Source organism: Cetorhinus maximus, chromosome 17, assembly GCF_964194155.1.
Source record: "Cetorhinus maximus chromosome 17, sCetMax3.hap1.1, whole genome shotgun sequence".
Lineage (NCBI taxonomy): Eukaryota > Metazoa > Chordata > Chondrichthyes > Lamniformes > Cetorhinidae > Cetorhinus > Cetorhinus maximus.
In genome coordinates, this window is record NC_135895.1 from 61,495,045 (window position 1) to 61,512,582 (window position 17,538).

At 39.8% G+C, this 17,538-nt stretch overlaps 1 protein-coding gene across 4 annotated transcripts in view; it reads right to left on the reverse strand.

The window, feature by feature from the left end:
* Positions 1–211: 211 nt before the first annotated feature.
* Positions 212–17,538, reverse strand: part of dnajc6 (DnaJ (Hsp40) homolog, subfamily C, member 6) — a 131,203-nt gene continuing 113,876 nt past the window's right edge. For all 4 annotated transcript variants that reach the window (XM_078561293.1, XM_078561295.1, XM_078561292.1 and 1 more), the window contains 4 exons: positions 15,767–16,072; positions 12,807–12,955; positions 6,857–7,033; positions 212–1,967 (listed from right to left, as the gene is read on the reverse strand). In XM_078561293.1, the coding sequence (XP_078417419.1) occupies positions 1,866–1,967; positions 6,857–7,033; positions 12,807–12,955; positions 15,767–16,072 (734 nt within the window). In that variant the 3' untranslated portion in view covers positions 212–1,865. The remainder of the gene's footprint in view (positions 1,968–6,856; positions 7,034–12,806; positions 12,956–15,766; positions 16,073–17,538) is intronic.

Genomic DNA, 17,538 nt, shown 5'->3' on the forward strand with positions numbered 1-17,538 from the left:
TTAAAGGTTGAAGTATTGCTTGATGCTGTCTTTATGCTTGTGGTTGAATGCTGTGTATAATGTAAAGGTAATTTTGATTAATTAACATACAGATTAGTGTAATTTTCTTTGGTTGGCTATTTTGTAGGTCTATGAATCACTGGAATATCTGTATCCCCACACATACCATCCATTGTCTAAATTAAAGGATTTTGTTCAAAAATATTCTTTTGTAAATAGACATTTACTCAACAATAATTGAGGAAAATCAGAATTCAATTACAGTTCAATCTGCACTACAACTACAAAAGTCAACTTTCAGCAATACACATTTATGTTTATTTCATGTCAATTACAGCCAGTGTTATGTACAAGTTGGAATGAAGACAATCTACAAATTAAACATTTTCTTAATAGCCATATTTCAAATAACTTGACATCAGATATAGCAAACACAGACTGCATCATAAACTCAATATTCTCTCAATCTACCCCTCCCTTGCCTCCCCACCCTACCCCACAAGAACACACAAGTAATAGATCAAGGTTAACATGACATTTCCCATACTGTATATGGCAGGCATAAAGATTACACTGGAAAGCTCTTGTACTTTGTAATATTAATGATCTACATGATTCTCACAGTCTGATGTCAATGGACAATAAATCATTTAACTGTCCTGCAATATTGCAAACTGCAGAATGATAAGCATCTTAAAAATGGAATATTCCAATAAATCATATATAGTACACATGAACAAAATGGTAGATGTTTTAAATAAAACATTTGGAATAATGGTCTCGAGTTAAGATCTGAATTTTCCATTAATATAAATACAGGAAGCTGTCTGAAAAATGGTTTTTCATCTGTACAATTAGTGCTCACAATACAGCCCAGGGGCCATTTGCAGACACTATTCCAAAGATTTTTCTGTTGTGTGTCTCTTGGCCTTCATTCACAGCCTGCCAGTTTGAGAGATGTTGATCTTCCAGAGGATCAATGCTAAAATTCTTTCCTTTTCTTCACTTCAGCAAAAGAAGCCAATGGAATGTTATTGGTTACTTCAGCTTCTGTACCACAGGTGAAAAGATTTCATTGAAAGATATGTTAAGTAGAATTATTGGTCCTGTATTTTTTCCCCCTCGTTCCTGTGAGGCTGCAAACATCCTCCGCTTGGCAACTGTTCATAATGGCATTATTGATAGCCAGAGCTCAATTTGTGGGAAAGAGAGCCACACCATCTTAATTCACAATGATGCTTATTGCAACAATCCCGAGTGGACCTCAAGGCAAATGCTGACTGAGGTTGCGAGTGAGTAATACTGATCAATATTATCCAGGAGATGATTCTAGATATGATTTTGTAAAGCTCATCAGAAATGTGTGTTCTTTTATTATGGACCGAGCAATGTTACATTGTCCAGCAATTAGTAACAGTCTCAACTACACTATTATGCTGATTTCAAACGAAAAAGAAAAACACAGCTGTGATGTGATGAATTTGAGATCACATGCAACATATTTCAGAGCAGAGTGAAAAGGTGTGCATAGAGATCAGATTTAGGCCGTGTGCTACATATTGCATTGCAAACAAAAATAGAAATTGCAAGGAAAGAGTCAAATGTCACCTTTATCTCAAAAGATATTTCAGTTTGCATTTCTGTTTTCAATATATTCTCAACAAAATCTCGTGTGAAAGGATAAACAGGTCATTAAAACAATAGTTCATCACATGAGAGTGACATCTAAACAATGAATGCAATAAATGCCTGTATACAGATTTACCAAAGGAAAGCAATGTACATCAACATTAAAGCAAAAGAAAATACATTCAGCACAGGTACAGAGTGTCAACTGGAAACACAGGCAAGTAGTTTGCATTAAATTAGTACAGAGGTTTTTGACCTTGACTTTCAAATTCTGACCAGGCATCGTTCAGTTCCATGAATATCATCTTGGCATATTGTTCGTATGGCTCACCAGTGGCCTGTAAGGATAAAGTGAAAGTGAATCTGTCAATTAGCGTAGAAAATTATTTGAGGAACTATAACTAGCTAAACACTACAGAGTTATTCTATCTGATTTTTTCCCTTCTAATTTAAACAAGAACAAGGTGATTAGTTCATGCAGCTACATAATAAACTAAAATTAGGCAAAGGTGTAAACAATGATTTCATAGATTATTCACAAGAAAATAAGATAGAATGAGAAAAGGACATTAGAGCCCAATCAAGGTAAGTCCTTCTATTTACAATGCCACTGTCCATCGCAATCTTTCTTACTATGGCATCTGTTCAAATACAGTCTATTTAATTTCCTGAGAGACAGTATTTCAACATATATTTAGCTCCAGCCTCACCTTACAGGATAATTAAACCTTATAACATTAAATTACTCTTGCACTGCCTTTATTGTGACAACAGTGCATGCATTATAATTGTTTATGACATATTTGGGGAAATTTGAGAGATGTGAAGAGGTTCTATAATAAACATAAGCCTTTCTCTTAAGCAAAACCAGTTATTTTCCCTACAGATGACACTTCCATGGCCACAGCAGCAGATGAAGTATTGTGCTCCATAAAGTATTTAATCTGTTTGCCTACACTTCATAGAATCACAGAAGTGTTATGGGATAGGTGGTGGTAATTCGGCCCATCATGTCTGCACCAGCACTCCGTGGGAGCAATTTACCTGGTGCCATACCCCGCCTTCTCCCCATAGCCCTGCACATTCTTCCTTTTCAGATAATGATCCAATTCCCTCTCGAACTGCTCAATTGAACCTGCCTCCATCACACTCATAGGCAGTGCATTCCAGATCCTAAGCATTTGCTGCTGAAATCTTTCCTCATGACGCCATTGCTCCTTTTGCCAATTACTTTAAATCTGTGTCCCCTCGTTCTTGATCCTTCCACCAAAGGGAATGTTTTTCCCCATCTACTCTGTCCAGACCCCTCATGATTTGAATACCTCTATCAAATCTCCTCTCAACCTTTTTTTCTCCAAGGAAATCAGTCCCAACTTCTCCAATCTACGTAACTGAAGTTCCTCATGCCTGGGACCATTCTCATGAATCTTTTCTGCACTCTCTCTAATAGCTTCATATATTTCCTAAGTATGAGGCCCAGAACTGGAGACAATATTCCAGTTGAGGCTGAACCAGTATTTTATATGATTTTAAAATAACTTTCTTGCTTTTAAATGTCCCTATTAATAAAGCCTAGGATACTGTATGTTTTATTAACACAGAGTACAGAGGACCAGTGCAAAGGTATTTGGCACCCTGGGTGAACCTTCAGCCTGGCATATGGCAAGCCACTCTAACATCTTTCAGTCCCACTGACAGGTACTTATCCAGTTCTTTCTCAAAACCATAAGCTTTTAAGGAATTACAGTATCACAAAAAAAAGAGACTGGCCGTAAAACTAAATGATGGTAATTCTTCACTACACAGGTCATGAATGGTAAAGGAGTTACTCTTTGTACAAGCAAACATTTTTAAAAGTAAAAATTTAAAAGCTCACACAGGTATCCAACATTGCTAAATCATTATGACAATTTATTGGAACTTGTTAATCCAAAATTTGTACCATATATTTATGGTCACTGGGACAAAGTGCTGAAACTCCCTATCTAACTGTGGATGTACCTTCACCACATGGACTACAGCGATTCAAGGTGATTCATCATCACCTTAAGGACAACTAGGGATCGAAAAATTCCAGCCTTGCTAGTGAAATCCATACTCTCTATTTTTCTTTTTAAACTCTTAAGCTCAACACTTGACAAACCTAGAAATTCCAGTCATTTTCCAACATGCAAACTGCAATCCAAATGCAGTACAGCATAGAGACACAATATGATAGATAGATTTTCTTTTGTCATCTATTTGTGAAAGAAGAAATCTATTTACGGATTTAAACAACTGTTTTTTGATTTGGATCCAATTGTAATGTAGAAAAGCATGCATGAGAAAGAGTAATATAACAGGACACTGAAACAAGTACTGGTTTGATGACAATAACGCACTTATATCTACATCTATAGGTCTCAGAACATTCAAGGCCTAGATAAAGTCTACCTCGAGCTTCTATAGATCTCTTCTCATTAGATTAGTGCCCAAGTCCATATATCATCCTGGTTATTCTCTGAGCCTCTTCAATGCTTTTTAAAGACAGAGGTCCTGAAATTCTGCAGGGAGGGAACCAGTCCACTGGTGGAAGATTGGTGCAGTAGAACCTCTTTTCACAAACAAGCTTGGACTCTAGCCCTATCCCAAATCACAAGAATGAGGCTATTTGCATGATTAGAAAGTGGGGCTGCCAGATTCTGTGAATGGCACATCAGCAGCTTCTTCCCTGACCCAGCTTTGTAAGGCAGAGCAACCAATAATCACTTTGGCCAGAAGATAATTAACCTAGAAGACTTCAACTGCGAAAAAAGAACCATTTTGCTTCAAACATATGATAATCAAAACCCTCTGAGCATCATTTGCCCCAAGACACAAAATAAGCCCGAAAAATAGCTGAAGGGAAGTTTGAAAACCTGCTCCTCCTCTTCCAGCAATGCTGCTCTGTAAGGAGCTGCACAAAATTATCATTTAGGCGTTTGCCAGTGAGCAACAGCAGCATATATCAGGGCTTGGGGTGGGGGAGCTGGCACGTTTTATTAATATTCTCAGAAAATTACATACTTAAAGATAAAAACATTAGTTTACATTTGCAGACACTGCATCTGACAAAACTTGCCCAAGCAGTCACGAACATATAAACAAAAGCTTAAGAAGAGTCATACAGACTTGAAACATTAACTCTGTTTCTCTCTCTACAGATGCTGCCAGATCTGCTGAATTTTTCCAGCATCTTCTGTTTTAGTTTCAGATTTCCAGCATCCTTTTATATTTGAGAACAAAACCACAAGATTCCACAGATTTTGAACAAACTTAAATTTCACTATACAGGGTCAAAAAGATAAAACAATTTACAATATCTATCTCATACGCTAACGTTCAGGGTTAATATGAGGTACATGTGAATTAACAGGCAAACTGTGGTTGAACACACCACACTGCACAATAAACGATGCAACCAAGACAAGATTCCATGGATTTCTCAACCTATCCAGGCATTAGTAAAAACTATGAGTCTACCTATCCCACTGAAACTCTGTTTCTCACACGAGGGATTCCAGTCTTCACATTTGAAGATCTAGCCTTGAAATTCTCTCCAAAAGTCGCTCCAACCTGAATGGCCTCAACGATGGTACACCTCACAGTCTCTGGAAGCTCTGCTCCCCTGGATTCCCAAGTCTGTACTCCAGCACCAACTCGAGCACAACTTCAGCTCTTCGGCTGCACTGCGCAGAACATCACTGCTCCAAAGGGTTACTTTCACCCCAACACAGAGCCACCAACCTTCTGCTACTTTTAGGTCTTCAGGGCTTCCCCTGAGCCCCCATTACTTAAAGTCCGCAATCTGCAGTCCTTTTTCTGCTCAGAGCCTCTCTCTCTCTCTCTGTTCCTCCCTTTTTCTTCTTAACTGGGGCCTCTCCCTGGCCTTTGCCTCCTGCCTGGGACTCTTCTCTGATATGGTGCTCTGCTGTCAAGTCACATGATTGGCGTTTTCATGCTATTCTCTTTTTACACAGGCACACTGGGCCCGTCCTCAGCACGAAGAATTACAAAACACCAATGCCTGCTCCATCTGTGCATGCACAGAAACTCCACAAGCCTATCAGGACCTGGAGTTCCCGGCCCCCATTAACTGAGAAGATAAGTTGAATCTCATAACAGCAGTGTTTTAGCGTGGGGGTGGGGGTGTGGGGGGGAGGGGGAGATTTGAAGACCCAAGGCAATATTTCAGGACAATTTGGACAACCTCCAGGCTTGGACTAATGAAAGCATTTTACACCATATTAACTGACAATGAGCATCTGTAACATGAAAAAGCCCAACCACCTCCTTCTAACCTTCATTGGCAGCATAATTACAGAGTCTTCCACCCTTAACATCCTGAGGATCACCACTAACCAGAAGTTTAACTGGATCTGTCATTTCAGCAACCCTCCTCACCTAACCTCTCTTTACAAAGCTAAAGTCAGGAAATTAGTAAATATGAACCACTTACTTGGATGAGTGCAGCTATAACACACAAGGGGTTCAGCACTATCTAGAATACAGCAGTTCACTTAGCCATTGCCCTGACACTGGAATCACAGTCTATTTTGGGTGCACTGTGGTTTAGATGTGTGTTATCTGCATGAGGTGTGACCACTAAAGAGCAACAATGCTGTGGGAACACTATTACATACAGGTATCCCTCCAAATTATGGTCCTGACCTCAATGGATATTGTCTTCCTTCAAAGTTGCTGGGACAGCATCCTGGAATTTGTTATTTATCACAATAGGCGTACTTTCACAGGGACCATAATGGTTCAATAAGGTTGCCCTTCGCCCTGCCCCACCCACCACCTCCACCACCCCCATTCTCACGGTAACTAAGGATGACAATAAATGTGGTCTTGCTAGTGCTGCCTTGAAATATAATAAAGAAAATCCCTGCTTAATTGCATCACAATGACATTTCTATTGCTTGCACCAATCAATTTGTGACCTGAGATTACTCTTCCATGTTAAATTGGTAATGTTTGTATCTCTGTGAAATATGTCATAGTTACGTCAGAGGGGACATTAATTGGGTGAGGACAGATTGTCCAAGAAGATGTTGCATTTCAATAATCATGATCTATCCATTTTAGGGTAAAAGACGAGTGTCTAATCCAGTCTCCCCAGTACCCCAAACAATAATGATTCAAATATATTGGGAAGAGATACAAGTGCTAGAACAAATATACTTAAATTGAAAAGGAAACTTACTTTATCAGGATGAACAACAAGTACTGCCTTCCGATAGACTTTTTTCACCTGTTCAGGAGTTACCAGATCTGCCATGCCAACAGGCTTCCATTTGGTCTCTCCTTCCCACAGAACAGTATGCATTGTTGACAGCAATGCACGTATATTTCTCTCTTTTCCTTCAATCCAATCCAATAACTGAAATGATTAAAAGAATTAATTTAGCTCTATGAATAGCATAATAGCATATAACCAAGAGAATAATAGATGGTGACAATGCAAACTATAGATATTGGAAATTTGAAATAAATACAGAAAGTGCTGGAAATACTCAAGTGGTCAGGTGACCTCTGTGGAGAGAGAAAGAGTTAACATTTTAGGCCAATAAGTTTTACACATTAACTCTGTTTTTCTCTCCACGGATTCTGCCTGACCTATTAGGATAGATGAAGAATTACTATTTTGAACATAAGATGTTACAGCACAAACCCTTCAGTAGTGTTTTTCTCTCCACAGATGCTGCCTGACATATTAGGATAGATGATGAATTTTAATTCTGGATATAGGTTTTCACTGGAATGTCCTTTCTGTACTGAACTTTTCATAACATGCATCCAATGCAGCTTTATCCTCAAGCAAGCCACAAAAGTGTTTTTTTTTTACACACAAGGCATATTGACACTGGGGATTATAATAATTAACACTCTTATTGCATGGTATCCACATCACATATGCCTTATTTAGGGCATGAGTTAAGTAAGGAAGAAAGTGGATTTTACTTTACCCCAACAGAGCTCAGTTTCAGATAAGCATGTATTAGCTGGTATATTTTCCACTTCCAAACCAGAAAATCTTTCCAACTTCTTTGAATGAACTGCCAATTACTAAAATTTTCTTCTGTGGTCTTGCTAGAAAATGGTTTAGGATTCTACAAACTCATTTCACACAAGTGTTCACACACACCTTTGACCTGGAAGTAGTACCATAAGGAAAAGCTGTAATTTCTTTAAAATGCCTGAGGAATCTGTATTTAAGAATGTTTGAAAAGGACTTAAGAATCTGTATCAATTGTAAAGGGATCAATTGTACTTGTCTTGATTCATAAGAAATATTAGTCAATGTGACCTAGCTACAGTTTACCTGGAAGCAGTTACCAACAGGAAGGAAGTTAAGATATGGAATCCACGTGCCAGATACGAAGGAGAGCTGGAGGCAGATGATGATCAAGACTCAGATGGAGACAGAGACAGAAAGAGGAGCACATTGAATTTTTGAGGAAAAAAAACAAATCTCTCTCAGGAAGGGGTCAGTTTTTTTCTGTTTGGCAGTAAAAGAGACAGAAGCTCTTGTAGGTAATGTGCGCGTTGGCTAAAAAGGTCTAAAACCTGAAAAATGTTGTGAATAGCTTGGAGACATTAAAGGGCTGAGTATTTTACGAGAAGTGGCCAAACCATGAATAAGGATGTTATTGGTTGGTTGTTTGAAAAGGAACTCTGGAAAGCTATACCATCAAGATTGTCGTGAATCAAGGGGCACATAGCAGATAACAATTGTATCTGTGAAACTCAGGGGAAACCGTTGTCAGATCGTGAATGAAAAAAAACAATATACTGTGGAATGGTGTAGCTATATAATGCCATACATGCTGCAGAGGAATACTTGTGGTTATGTAAGATGTATATTTGTTGTGATGACAATTTAAAGTGAAATTTACCTTTTTACGTGAAGTATCATTTACCTGTTAATTCATGGTTATTTGTGTTGGTTAAGATTCATGTTAAGGTAAAAATGACAAAAAGTGAAATCTTGTTGGTAATTTCTTCATTTAGGGGTTGTTGGTAAACATGATTATTTTGGTTTACGGTTCCCCCATGGGGATTGCAACACAACACCCTTCCAGCCAGTCAAGACAGAAGACTTTTAACTCATCAGTCCTGGACATATTAAGGTACTTCCCCATTAATGCAAGGGCAACATTCCAACTGATTATGTATCGCATTCATTTTCCAAAAAAAAAATGCCATAAATCAGCTGGCCTCTTAACTGGGTCACCATCTTGATGTATTTCTGATATAGGATATTTCTTTGTTTAGTCTTAGATTGGAATAAAGAATAATGAAAGTATGCAAAATCTGGTTGCATAGCTGCGATTATAGTTTTTTTTGCGCTGGTATATTCTTTAACATTTTCCCATCATAATGCAGGCAGCCAAACTCAGAAGCAAATTAGAAATATCGAAATCCACTCAGTGTTCTGGTAGATGCCATTTTAGTTAAGGTACCACCAACATAATTAGGAAAGATTAAGGAAATTGGTTTTTCTCTTTGGAAAACGCTTCAGTTGATTTAATTAAAATTTACCACCCTGAAGTTGCATTAGGAAACTTGCTCATCCAAAATTGACAGAGTGAAATTGATCACTTAAAATGGATGGGCTAATTTCCCTCAAGTCCTTTTCCTATTCCTAAAAATAAATCTTACATTCCCATGCCCAATTAATTTTTTTTTTTTAAAAAGGGGACAATTCATTTTGATATCTTTTTCTTCATTTTGACTTTGAAGACCTGTTGGAATATCAGTATGCATAGAGTGGCCATTTCACAAGTGTAAATGACAGGATTCACCATTGTCCCAGCCTCTGATTTAAGCTCCTTCAAAAGCACTCAACTTTATTCTACTCAGTTATAAAGAACATAAGAAATATGAGATGTCGGCCCTTCAGCCTTTCAAGCCTGCTCCACCAATCGATAAGTTCATGGCCGATCTGATCATGGCCTCAACTCCATTTTCCTGCCTGCCCCCCATAACTCTCGACTGCCTTGTAAGAATCTAACCGAGCCTTGAACATATTCAATGTCCTAACCTTCACTGCTCTCCAGGGAAGATAATTCCAAAGATTAACGACTCTCAGCAAAAAATCCTCTTCATCTCAGTCTTAAATGGGAGGCCAGTTATTTTTAATATGTGAGTCCTAGTTCTATGCTCCCACAGTTGGGAAACATTCTCTCAGCATCTACCTTGTCAAGCCTCCTCATAGTCTTATTTGTTTCAATAAGATCAGCTCCCGTTCTTCTAAACTCCAATGAGTATAAACATAACTATCAACATTTCCTCATAAGACAATCCCTCCAAGTATATCCCTCCTTAAATAAAGATACTAAAACTCTTTGGACTCACCAATGCCCTGTACAGTTGTAGCAAGACTTCCCTACTTTTATACTCCATCCCCTTGAAATGATGGCCAACACTCCAGTTGTCTTCCTAATTATTTGCTGTACTTGCATGCTAACTTTTTTGTTTCACGTATGAGAACACTCAAATTCCACTCAACCATTGCATTCTATAGTGTCTCTTCATTCAAATAATATTCTTCTTTTTCTATTTTTCCTACCAAAGTGAACCATGTCACATTTTCCCACATTATACTCCATCTGCCAAACTTTTGTCTACTCACTTAACCTATCCCTTTGCCAGCTCAGTGTCCTCCTCAACACTCGCTTTCCCACTTATCTTTGTATCGTCAGCAAACTTAGCTTCAATATACTCTGTCCTTCGTCCAACACGTTAATATAGATTGCAAATAGTTGAGGCCCCAGCACTGATCCCTGTGGCACCCCACTAGTTACAGTTTGCCAAACTGTTAGCCAATCCTCATTCCATAATATATTACTCTCAACACTATGAGCTATTATTTTGTCTAGTACCCTTTTGTATGGTACCTTATCAAATAACCGGAAATCTAAAAACACTACATCTACTGGTACCCCTTTGTCCACCCTGCCTGTTACATACCCAAAGAACTCTAGTAAATTTTCTAACAGGATTTTCCTTTCATGTCGACTCTGCTTGCCTGTATTATGATTTTCTAAATGTCCCGCTAGTGCTTCCTTAACAATGGATTCCATCATTATTCCAATGGCAGATGTTAAGCTAACTCAGCAATAATTTCCTGCTTTCTGTCCCCCTCCATTCTTGAATCGGAGCTTTACATTTACTGTTTTCCGATCTTCTGGGGCCTTTGCAGAACCTACAGAATTTTGGAAGATTAGAACCAATGTATCTGCAATCTCTGGAGACACTTCTTTTAAGACCCTAGGATGCAGGCCATCATGTCCAAGAGACTTGTCGGCCTTTAGTTCCATTAGTTTTCCTAGTACTTTTTTCCTAGTGATACTAATTGTTTTAAGTTCCTCCCTCCCTTTTGCCCCATGATTTTCTACTATTCTTGAGCTGTATTTTGTGTCTTCTACCATGGAGACACAAAACGTGCAAAGTCTCTGCCATATCCTTGTTTCCCATTATTAATTCCCCAGTCTCATCCTCTAGGGACCAATGTTTGCTTTCGCTACTCTCTCCTCTTTATTAACTTGTGGAAGTTCTTACTGCCCATTTATATATTTCTTGCTCATATACTCTCAGATTCTAATTTCCTCCTTTTTAGTTTTTTTTAAGCCATCCCTTGCCGGGTTCTAAAACTTTTCCAATCTTCTGGCCTACCACTAATCTTCAACATTGTACACTTATTCTTTCAATATGATACCACCCTTAAGTAGCCACGGATAGTTCATCCTTCACAGAATTTTTCTTTTTCTATGGAATACAGCATTGTTGAGAGCTCTAAAATATCTCCTTAAATGTCTGCAAGTGCTAATTCACCATCTTACCTTTTACCTTATTTTCCCAGTCTACTTTAGCCAACTGTCTTCATACCTTTGTAATTCTTTATTTAAAGTTTAATGCACTAGTTTCAGGCCCCAGTTTCTCATCCTCAAGTTGAATGTGAAATTCTGTCATGTCAGGATCACTCTTGTCAAGAGGATCCTTTACTATGAATAATTAATTAATTCTGTCTTGTCACACATTACCAGTTCTAAACTAGCCTTTTCCCCATTTGGTTCCAGATATATTGTTCTAAGAATCTGTCCCCAATACAGTCCATAAACTCATCCTCAAGGTTCCTTTGCCAATTTGCTTTGTCTAATTTATGATGATGATTAAAATTGCCCACAATTATAGTAGTTTCTTTCAACAAGGCCCCATTATTTCTTGACTTATACTCTGCCCTACAGTGTAGCTACTGTTAGGGGGCTTACAAACTACTCCCACCAGTGCATGCTTTCTCTTGCTATTCCTCATCTTCACCCAAATGATTCTACATCTTGATCTTCCAAAGTAAGATCATTTCTCACTAATGTACTGATCTCATCCTCTATTAATAGAGCTACCCCACCTCCTTTTCTTTTCTTCCACTCTTCCCAAGTGTTAAGTACCCCTGAATACTCAGTTCCCAGCCTTGGTCATTTTGCAACCGTGTATCTGTAATGGCTATCATATCATAGCCATTCATTTCTATTTGTGCTATCAAATCATCCATCTCGTTACCAATGCTGTATGCATTCTGATAAAGAGCCTTTATATCCTGTCTTATTGCCATTTTTCCCTGCTATGACCCTATTTACTGGTGCACTGTTAAGTTTGTACTCTGTGCCTTCCTGTCACACTCTCATCATCATTAACCATAATGCTATTCTGCACTATTATCTTGATCTTTCCATTAACTTTCTAATCTCCCCTCAGATGGGCCCTCCTCCTCCCACTATATACTTTAAAGTTTTCCACAGAGCTAGTTATTCGATTCGCCAGTACACTAATCCAAACCTCAAGTTAACAAATCTTGTCATTCTGCACTGTGATACAGTTAAGATTAGCAACTTGGTGTCGAAGTTTTTGTTGGTATGTATCCCATCACACTGTGCCAGTAACTCGGGAAGCTGTGATTCAGCTCCCTGTGGCTAATTTCAGAACTGTATTGACTGAGGCTTGGGAGCAGCCTGACTGTTCACCCTGGGAAGATGCAGAGTTCCAGAAGACACAAGGATGACAGCACAAAAGATCTCTTTGTAAAGTGGTTTTATCCACAAGGCAAACGAACAACTGAAAACATTGTCTGCATAGTTAAAAATGCAGGTCACCTTCAGTTTCTCTGGATCCATGTCTCTAGCCATCTCCTCCTTTCTCATTTCAGATATTGTCTTAGGACCTTTCTTCTCCTTCTGGGAAGCAAACCCTTGGCTTGACAGCAAGTCCTCAAAGTTACTATCCGCAACCTTTGGTCGAGTTCCTAAAATAAATGCAAAATCAATACTAATAAATACAAGGTGCTGGGTTAGCTGAATAGGAATACTGAGGTAAAACAGTCACTTGATGGAGAGCATTAGGCAGGAAGGCTTGCCTGAAGTTCACAGAAACTGCCAATACTTGATTAACCTAAATAGCCAATACCTTTTAATTCACCATAAATGTCACTTTTAAGTAACTAATTTCTAGAGGACCACAATCCCACCAAACATCTTCCTTAAGGGTCACTCTTCAGATCAAGGCAAAATGCTGGTGGGATACATTGGACTCTACGTCAACCGTGCATCTGTGGACAGGGAAAGAATAAAAATATTTTTCTTCAATTAATCCTTTGAAATTGTCTGCTTCACTGTCCGATTGGAAGCTGGAATAAGTGTTCCAGCAAAATTCATTCCTTTGCATTCTTTTTTCTTTGATAGGCAAACACTGAATCCCAGCTAAGTTAACATCCTGCAGCCAAATAGGCTTTAGTCAGAGGCACGTTGGACAGCAAACCTTACCCCAGTGTACGGAGACAGCAAGAGGGTAGTTTATTTGTTCTGCAACACAAGCTGTGTTTATTAGATTCCCTGATGTGCAATAAATCTTTGCATGAAATTTAATGTCTTTCTCCCCATTTTCTTCTGAAAACACTGACTCTAGCAGGAATATAGTTCCAATATATTGGTTGCCCTCCACTACATTAGTCGCCCACCATTCCGGCAAACCTGTTGCCACCCACCCACCCTATTCTTCACATGCAAGCCTAGGTGGTAAAGGCTGCAACCACATGTGTGTGTACTTTCCAGGAGGGAGGTGAGAGGCGGCGGCCTGAGAAGTGGCAGAGCCGGCAAGGTAACTAATCTTAAATAATTCTCATCATCTGGGGCTTAATGCATGCATAATACGAGAGCACTGACAGCAACGTGAACCTTAAGGGAATATGTGATTTTTCTATTTTTTTTTATAAGAGCTCTGCCCTTATTTCATTTACAGGCTTAACTGCTGGATCAGGTCGAGATCTGAGAGCAGCTGTGGGAATGAGTTCATGGCCAGCAGACAAAATTGTCAAGTGCCTGGCTGTTAGCACATGGGGCACAGAGATGCTCTGGGAGAGAGTAATCTGCAGCAGAGTATGCCTGTGGTTTGTGAGCAGTGGGAGTAATGCAAAGCTGGCACTTTCCTTGATAAAGCTGAATGCAGTACAGTTAACCACTCAAATGTACGCCTGACTGTTAAGCGTCATCATCTTTGTTCCGTGTCTTTGATCCACTGTTGCACTCAGTTGCCTAAATGACCCTTCTGCTCTGATAAAGGCCTCGGTTATAATCCTTATCTCTCTGTCCACCAGTGTGTTTCATACCTGACGTCCACAGCCAGGGCCCAAGTGTGAAGGATTTAGCGAAGGGAGGAAGATGAATGACCACGTTTCAGAAAAAAATTCAGGATCTGAACACAAAGCTGCATTGCTTGGGTATTATGTAAAGTGTTTATTTTAGTTGTCTTGATCTCGTAAATAATCTTTCAGCTGAGTTTTGCATTGTTTAATTTCTATTTTTACAATAAAAGTTTGAAGTCAGCTACTGTCTCTTTCAGTTTCTTGATCAGCAGTTTAGTTACAATTCTGCACATCATTCCTGTGCACTTAAGGCCTATTTGATCATTCGGGATGGGTCTCCTGGGAGATTAGGAATTCATACACTTATACAGCAGCTGTGCTGACTTAATTCAATTTCCTCCCAGTAAGCTTGAAACCGAGCTCAGCCAGCATCTTCACTGGATTTTCACATTCACACACAGAAATAACATGGTGAAGCGCACAACTTCATCATGGAGTGGAATCACTAACAATAATATCACAGCTCACAGGGCTCAACCCGGCCGCCAACCTGGAATCACTGCCTTCAAACAATAGCAGCTGATGAGCCAGCAATCAGCACCGACAGCTTTTCAACTGGACGGAGGGTGAGCGCCCGCTAGCTGGGATCAGCCAGTTTTCAACCAGCTGTGGTCAACTGCCCACTAACCAGGGATCAACTGGCCTCCCAGCTGCCAGGGCTGCCGCGTGCACTAACGGGGATCAACTGGGCTTCAACTGTCCCAAAGCACAGTTGCTGACTGGTCCGGTGACTATTTTCCCCCGAGGCGTGGACAGCAACCAGAAGTAGAAATTGTGGTTGATTGATCCCTTCTTCACCCTATGAGCATCGACTCCAATTACAGCAGCCCTACCACCAACCCCACTGAAATCAGTTAACTTGGACACTTCCCAAACATTTTTGCCTTTTCCTGTCTTTCTGGATTACACTTCTTGGAATCATTTAAGCGACCTGTTGTGCTCTGCCGATATTTCTCAGAACATGCACAGGAAAGTGCACAAGAGCAATTCAAGGTAACTCTCACTTTTCATTGTTTTGCCCCCATGAAGGCATTTTAAGCCTTGGATTGATGCAACTGAAATCAGTTGATGGAGCAAAGGAAAACAAAACTGTACAAAGCCAGTACACTGAAGAAAAATAATGAAACAGATAGAACATGCTTTAATCAATGAAAATCAGCAAGTGAACTCTTGAACGCCAGCACAATAGTGCAACATGTTGCTGTAGTAATAAGTTGCACAAATTCAACACAATTTTATGATTCTGTTATCCACAAAGCTTTGAATTTCAGCCAGGCATGATAAAAAGCAGACAATTCCCAAAGTGAAGGATGAAAAAATGGCCAATCTAAGGTATGCTTGAAGGCACCTGCCAGTTCATGCCATTGGCTAGGCAGACATAAAAGAAAAGGGAGTTAAAAAAACATTCGTACTTACCATATGCAGGTCCTCGTGGCCCGCGTTCCTCTCGAGTACCCATCATGCCAGTAAAGCTCACATTATAGTTGGGTCTATTCTGTGGAGATGATTGGGGTATTGGTTGTTGGGGCTTTGTCTGTTGTGGCTTAGTTTGTGGCTGTTGCCAGGCAGATGAACCTTGTTGCCAAGCAAATCCTGTGTTCTGCTGCCAAGAACCTCCTCCCACCGGTTGAGGAGATTGTTTCTGTGGAGACCCCATTGGTTGAAAAGATCCTCCTGGTGTTCCAGTGGGTGTAGTGGGTTTGCTTGAAAATGCTGAACTACCTAATAATGGAGTACATACAATGTTTAAACTTATGCAAGTAGTTCCCAACATAAATAACTCCTCTTTTACTATTCACCACAAAATTCTAGGAGAAACAATGGCATGTGCTTATTCTTTCTTTCCATGGAGATATGTGAATGCCTGAGTAACCCAAAATGGCACTGGTTTGTAAGCATCCCAATGCATGCACATTATGCTTTAGAAAGTAAAGAGCTTCACTTCACGATGTCCCAGTTCACATATCCAGTTTGAAGAATAGACATCCTAAATGCTGGGTCACTGGGAAATTGCATGCAGGCCATATCCTTTGCCAAATGAGTTTAAATAACGTAACCACAATGGGGCTGTACATGGTTCAGTTCATCAAGAGAACAAGTTGCAGAGTTGTACCAGCTAGTGCAAGACATTTGCACCTTCCATGCACCATAGGGCTGGCATATCCGATGACTGTAGCAGTTTGAAGCTTTGCTTCACTGGGCAGAATCTTCTGTTGCGTGTGTGGGGGCGGGCCCCACATGCCATCGCATCAAATGACGCGGAGCGACGTCAGGCATGCATGCCAACGTCACCTCGTGTCATTCTGACCTTTCGTTCGGCGGGTGCACACTGGAGCTGGCTGCGCACCTGCCGAACTGTCAAAGGCCTGTTAAGGCCATTAATAAAGTAATTAACCAATCTTACAGGGCTGCCTGTCCACCTTTAAGGTTAGTGGGCAGGCGAAGAGCCCAGATAGCCTTCACATTTTTCATGAAACCACATCCACGGGCGGGATGAGGTTTCATGAAGGATTTATTACATTAATGAAAATTTTTTAAACATTTCATAAACAAGTCCCCGCTCATGTGGCGCTGTCATATGAGGGGACATGTGTAAATGTTTTTCAACTTACTTTATTTTAAACTTTAAATCTGAAGTTAATCTCCCTGAGGCAGCTCAGTGCCTCAGGGAGATTTCTGCACTCTTTCGCGTGCACGCAGCTGCACTTGGTATTCAGTGCTTAAATTTACACTCATTTACACCAGCATAATTGCAAGAAATTCCCATGTGCTGCTCTATAGTCTGGGAGTGGAGCCATTATAATGATGCAAGATGTATTTGGGCACATGGGTACAGCATAAAGAGGAGTGAGGAAATTTGGGCAAGGGGTAAGTACATGTGCAAAACACTTCTGCCCTAGTTTCCTTGATCTTTTACACTGAGTGGTTGCTTCAGCCACAATTACATTCATCTCCAAGTACAAATACATGGGAAATTCCACCGGATGCTGTTTATCTATCCAACCATTTTTTGACCACTGGACAATTCTGTCAATTATTTAACTTAGTGTTGAAAATAAAAGTTTGTAAAATAAAGACAAAACATTAAAACACTGACCAAAAAATGATTCAACTCATCTAAAAAGCAGCATCTTTGTTCTGGTAATACGCTTAACAATATTTTTTACCAGAGGCCTATGCCTATGTGA